Here is a 6,384-nt window from a genome sequence, read left to right on the forward strand (position 1 = left end):
CCGGGCACTGCCTGGCGCCACCGGCGCAGCCCTGCGCTCCGGGAAAAGGCGAGGACGCACAGACGTCGGGAAAAGGCGAGGACGCACAGACACGTCGCCTCCTCCGCCGCCTGCGCGCACAAGCGATCACCGGCCGCTGTGGCAGCGCCCCCGCCGCTGCCGTGCTGCGGCCGCCCTGGCGCGGGGAGGCGCCGGCTCAGGCCGGCCCGCCGCCCCCGCCGCTGACGTGGCTCCGCGCCCCCCGGAGACAGCGCGCGGCCGCGCTCGCGCGGGTTCCCGCCGCGCGCCGCGCCCTGCCCGTGCTGACGCGCGGGAGGACGCCCCGCACTGGCACGCGCTCCGCGCACACGGCCGCCCCCCCCCCCCCCCCCCCCCCGCAGCGAGGGCGCGCGCCCCAGCACGCAGAGGCCCTCGCGCGGGCACGCGAACCCTTGCGCCGACCCCCGCGCGCGCCCCCGGCTCTATTTGTTTACAGCCGATTACGTCACCCACCCCGGCAAGCCCCGCCCGGCCACTGCCGTCACGATGGTGCGATCGCCGGATTGGCGGCGGCGCGCCCCCGGCGCCGTGACGCCACTTCCGGTCGGTGGCGGCTATAAGAAGCGGCGGACGGCCAATAGCTCCCTTCGCCCCTCGCCGCAGGAAATGCGGGGAGAGCTGCCGCGGCCGCCGCTGCTGCCGCCGCCCCCCTGCCGTAGGAAGAGGAGGCGGAGGCTGCCGCCCCCGGGATGTGATCTGGGCTCTGCCGCCTGCTCCGCGCCCAGTTAGAGCCGCGCCGCCCCCGTCCCGTCCCGTTCCGTCCCGCGCCGCTCGCCCCGCGCCCCGTCTCGCCCCAGCGCCAGCCGCCCCGGAGACCTGGCTGCCGCCCGCCGCCGCCTCCATGCATCCCGCCCTGTACACCCGGGCCAGCATGATACGTGAGATCGCCGCGGCCGTGGGCTTCATCTCCAAGTTCCTGCGGACCAAGGGGCTGATGAACGAGCGGCAGCTGCAGACCTTCAGCCAGTGCCTGCAGGAGCTGCTGGCAGGTGAGGGCGGCGAGGGCGCGGCGGGAGCCGCTCTCCCCCGTCCGCCGCGGGCCGCCCGCCCGGGCAGGGCTGCCGGCGGTGCGGGCGGCACCGCGCTCCGCGGGCACCCGGAGAGGGGGAAAGGAAAGGTCGGTCCCTCCGAGGGACTGGAGCCCCCGGCGGGGCGACTGAGGCTCTGCGGCCGTGGCTCGCCCCTTGCGGGCACCCTTCGTGCCGAGCCGGCCCCGGCGGTGCGGGAGGCAGGAGCGGGGTATAAACAAAAGGGGCTCGGGCGTCGCGCAGGCAGCTCCCCCCTCCCGTCCGTGCCTCCGTAGACAAAGCTTTCGAACAGCCCGGACTTGAGCTCCGCGCCGAGGGCTCAAACCGCCCCGCTTCCAGAAAGAAAAACGCTCCGAAACTTTTTTTTTGTCAAGTAAAATTCATCGGTAACGATGAGTGTCTGTTCCCCTTTCTTCTGGAAGCGTCTCTTAGCTGCCCACAGCCCCGGTTAGGAGCGAATACCGTGGGTTCTTTCGCTTCCCAGTGGGTTTCGTAATCCCAAGCCCCAGTGGGCTCGGTAGTGGCTACGAGTACCCTCAGATCGATAGGGTTTTGGGTGGGATATAACTCCTGAGGTAAGTGAAGTCCTTGGTTTCTCGCCATGGAAAATAGGCTGGGAAGAGCAGTGGTGAAATACAGCTTGAGTCAGTCGGTAAATGCTGCCCAGCTTCCTCCCTAGTTATTTTTGGGTGTTCTTAGAATGTGACGAGCTAAGCATGGGTGTGATCGCAATAGATGTTGGAAAGGGTCTTTTTTTCCTATCTGGTTTATGGTGTTTTGAAGGTCTTGAGTTTTTCTGTTATGTATGTAATAATTTCTGTATTTTTGTGTTTGCTTTTCTGAATGCCAGGAAGTTGCTTTTCACTCCTTTCTGGCGGTGGATGTTGTTCTCTATACAGTAGCACAAAATAGTAACTTTGTACGAGTGCTTCCCAAGGGACATTGCACTTCCGTAAATCATCATCAGAAATAAAACCTATAATGATTTTTCAAGTCATTTTATGCTAAAATAATAAGATTATTAAGATCTTGAGGTACGAAATTTGCAAGAGACCAACAATTGCTGCGTGTATCTTTCAGCGTGGAATTAAGGAGGATAACGTTTGTTTTTTGTTTTATAGAACATTATAAACACCACTGGTTCCCAGAAAAGCCATGCAAGGGATCAGGTTACCGATGTATCCGGATCAACCATAAAATGGATCCTCTCATTGGACAGGCAGCACAGCGGATTGGATTGAGCAGTCAGGAACTGTTTCAGCTTCTTCCGAGCGAACTCACTCTCTGGGTTGACCCGTACGAAGTGTCCTATCGCATTGGAGAGGATGGCTCCATCTGTGTGCTGTACGAAGCTGCACCAGCAGGAGGTAGCCAAAGTAACACCAACATGCAAATGGTAGACAGCAGAATAAGCTGTAAGGAGGAACTTCTCTTGGGCAGAACTAGCCCTTCCAAAAGCTACAATATGATGACTGTATCAGGTTAAGATATAGTCTGTGGATGGATCACCTTAAAATGGATGGATAAATTTGGTTTTTACTTTGGGTGGGCACCTCTGGGGATGGATTATGGAATTTAAACCATGTCACAGCTGTGAAGATCTGGCACACGTTAGAGTGGTATTCTTAAAGTGACAGTGCCATAGTTTGGACAGTACCTTTCAGTGATTTAATAGCCTGTGAGTCAAAATGATTGCAGCTTGCTAGGGAGTAAGAAGATCTAGGAAGTGTCAGTTTCTCCAAGACACCTGACTTAATTTCTACACCAATTTTCAACCCCAATCTGTATTTATAAAGTGATTCTCTGCAGTAGGTCTTGCAGAGTAAATTTGCACTATTACATTTATTAATTGTTAGCATTTTTGGCAGCTCAGTAACAAGACTTATGAACACCATAGTACTGGAAATTTTAATTTTCAGACTTTTACCTAGCACTTACAAATATGTATAAATGTACATAAGATAAAAATAGTAAGAATAACCTGGGGAAATGGTCAGATCTTTACATTGGCCTCAAAAGTAGCAAGTGATCAGAATCTGCCATGGCAACAGGCTTTAAAAAGACCATATAAAGACACTGTCTGAACTGTGGTGTTAGCACCAGCCAGCTATCTGTACATTTGCTAGCTTGTAGTTTTCTAAGACTGAGTAAACTTCTTATTTTTAGAAAGTGGAGGTCTGGTTTGTAATTTCCTTGTTCTTAATTGGGTAAAAGTCTTTTCCACAAACCACCATCTATTTTGTGAACTTTGTTAGTCATCTTTTATTTGGTAAATTATGAACTGGTGTAAATTTGTACAGTTCATGTATATTGATTGTGGCAAAGTTGTACAGATTTCTATATTTTGGATGAGAAATTTTTCTTCTCTCTATAATAAATTGTTTCCTATCTTGGCATTTTAATTAATCTCTTGTCGTGATTACATAGGATCAGTTAAATTATTTTTGTCTCACAGTAGAAATAAAATAGGTACTATAAAGGCCTAAGAACATCAGTGGCACCCTGATGCTAGGGAACACTTGGTACAGACCTGGATTGATGAAGACCTCACATATAAATGCTTGGGAAGTTTAGGGGAACACGATGTGTATGTCACTTTAAACCTTGTAAAAACAGTCAATGTGGAAATAACTCCAGGGCCAGTAATTCCAGGATATGAGGAAAAGGTACAGAAATAACAACCACCAAAGATGACTTGAATAAATCCAGAGGATTAAAGTTTACTTGGCTTCCTGATGAAGGATAATAGCAAACCTAAATGTCCATTGTGACCTACTTGCTCACGAGTTCACAGTTCTTACCTGATGGATTCCCTGCACAATAAGAGTTGGGACAAGTGTCCCTTAGCCTTAAGAGCAGATTGCTGCCTTTTGCTTTCTTCAGATGCAAGACTTTCACTTTAGAAATCATTAACATTGGATTCAACAAAAGGTATGTTGATCTTTTTTCCCGAACTTTAAAGATTGGCTGAGGCGAAGTGAGAAGCCCATACTTATATGTGTATTCATAGTTAATGGATGATGTAGAGATGTGATTCACTTAAGCACCACACTAGTGTCATTTGGTACAGCACAGCAGATACACTTGAGAGAAATTCCTTACCACTCTACACTTGTCAGAGTGCTGGAGTAAAACTCAAGGCTTCTGTTCCTTATCTCCTGTGTACTTTGTTCTGTGAGTGCTTAATAAAAGGCCTACCCACATTGGTCACTTCAGTCACAAGAACTGCTGTTGGTGCTCTGAATGAAAGGACAGCCATCATGACTTGCCAGCCAAGCTTGCAAGCTATGGGAGAACTGAGCATCGGACTTGCCAGCAGTTGTTGCAGCTCCTGCTCAACTCTGAGTGAGCCTTTAAAATTAGGCAGTAGTAATGTGTTGTATCTCCAGTTCATGTCTTTATAATGATCTGTAATATAGCTGGTTATATATAAGCAAAACATAAGACTGAACTATCCGGCTTTTTTTAGCAATTTCTTTTCCTTTGTTTTTTTGAAAGTTCAAATTTACAAATATGATTTTTACAATGATCTGCATATGTATGGCAATATTCAGCACTTCAAAGTATTGCTAGGGCTTCTCTGACCCTATGGCTTTCTGGCATGGAGTGGTGGAAACATAAGTGCTCCTGAAGCAGTGGACTTTAAAGACCTTGCTCTGTAGGCATCTGACAAAAGATGTATGACCAACGCTTCAGAGTGAGCCTGTGTTATAGTAAAGTACAGGTGTAACTCATGCATAGAGTCAAGGTTTAGGCTCATGTTTTGATACCTTTAAAATTCTCTTACTTTTAAGATGACACTTTAAATTGTTAAATCTGTAAGCAAGAAATTTATTCTAGTTGTAGGACTACTCAAACCACAATTTCTGTTTTGTTATTTGTCTGCAGACAGCAGAAGCGTATCTGAGTAGAAAGAAAACACTGAGCTTGGCTTTAAAGCTGTATTAAACTTTCATGAAGCTCACTGCTGGCTGAACCATGCTTGGTATATTGTGGTGCTGCCTGCAGCCTTTTCTGCTGCACAGCAAGAACAGCATCAGAAGGGGTAGCTGTATAGTTGGTCTTTGACGTGAGCTGTGCACATTATGAAAGCATCAGCTGTCAGTACTTTCTTTTTGGTAAATTAAGCATAGCTTTGTGAGGCAGCAAGTGTTCCATCTGTGAGACTGGCATGTGACACTGAACCCAGAGTGAGCCTGCTCCTTTAGATCGTTAACATTTTGGTCCTTTTACGGTAAGGTGCTTTCATTCATGGCATAATTTTTAACTGCAGCTGTAAGTAGTAATTGGTACAACCCATGTCCTCAGAGTTGCTGGGATTTATTCCAGCTGGAATTTAAATATACCCCAATGTGCACACAATGTGCCCTTGTCTGATTTTGAAAGTACTTAGCATACTGTGGCAGCAGGGCATAAGGACTCCTGAGAGAAGCGGAGTATGTCTGTAGGAGTAGGCTGTTGCCAATCCTGTGTTTTGTTGCAGGTAGAACAAACAGCACACTAAGCTAAATGCTTGTCACTTTTGAATTTCATTTGAGGTGCCATTACGAAACAGGCAAGGCTGTTATTTTAATGCAAATGTTAGCATGAGAACACATTCAAGACCTGCTTGATCAGTGCACGTTAGTTAAATTAGCTGACTTTCCTTGAGGAGCCCTGAATAGTCCTGTAGTTGTTCTGAGGGCAGTCTCAGCTGTAGGAGGCTCTGATGCTGCAGCTCTTCTCAGAGTGATGGATCAGTCTGCTCAGACTTGTTGACCATTCAGTGAATGTCTTTATAAAAAGTGTACAGTTGCTTTCTAGTTTATGCCAGGTGAGCAAATTATTTTTTTTTTCTGACAGTGTTCCCCCACTGTGCTACTGTGTGGTATCAGATCCTACCACTCAATGCTACTTTTGTATTTATGTTTGGTAATGATGCTCCTCCTATAGAGAGTTGTATACATGTTTCCTGTAAGAAGCTCTGTTTTTTCTCTTTTGTTCTCTTTGCAGTTGTGTTTTTCTCCTGCTTATTCTGGAGATGTGCATCTGGCTTAAGCAGCCATTTGGACCATAATTTTCTTCTTCCTGTAGACCTTAGTGTCATTTTTTGGTTTGAATAGAGATGTGAGGATTCTCATTCGATTGCTAATAATGCTGATTTTAGTTTTCCACTTTTTTCTGCTGACTCTGCAAAGATTTTCAAGTAGATCTGTATATGACAGGCCACTATGCCACAGGATATTATTGGTTTGTTCTATCAATCTACACAAGAATTTGGAAATAACATGAGGCACTTTTCTGATGTGAAAATACCATCACAGACTTATACTTTTGT

The 6,384-nt window shown here is 47.8% G+C and overlaps 1 protein-coding gene across 1 annotated transcript; it reads left to right on the forward strand.

The window, feature by feature from the left end:
* The first annotated feature begins 625 nt into the window (after positions 1 to 625).
* Positions 626 to 3,469, forward strand: BTG1 (BTG anti-proliferation factor 1). The gene is made up of 2 exons (XM_071423298.1): positions 626 to 1,028; positions 2,189 to 3,469. Exons 1-2 carry the CDS (start codon positions 881 to 883, stop codon positions 2,551 to 2,553), a joined length of 513 nt encoding a protein of 170 aa, XP_071279399.1. The 5' UTR covers positions 626 to 880; the 3' UTR covers positions 2,554 to 3,469.
* The last annotated feature ends 2,915 nt before the right edge of the window (positions 3,470 to 6,384 follow it).

Source organism: Agelaius tricolor, unplaced genomic scaffold (assembly GCF_023055355.1).
Source record: "Agelaius tricolor isolate 1412-34295 unplaced genomic scaffold, bAgeTri1.0.p SCAF_3, whole genome shotgun sequence".
Lineage (NCBI taxonomy): Eukaryota > Metazoa > Chordata > Aves > Passeriformes > Icteridae > Agelaius > Agelaius tricolor.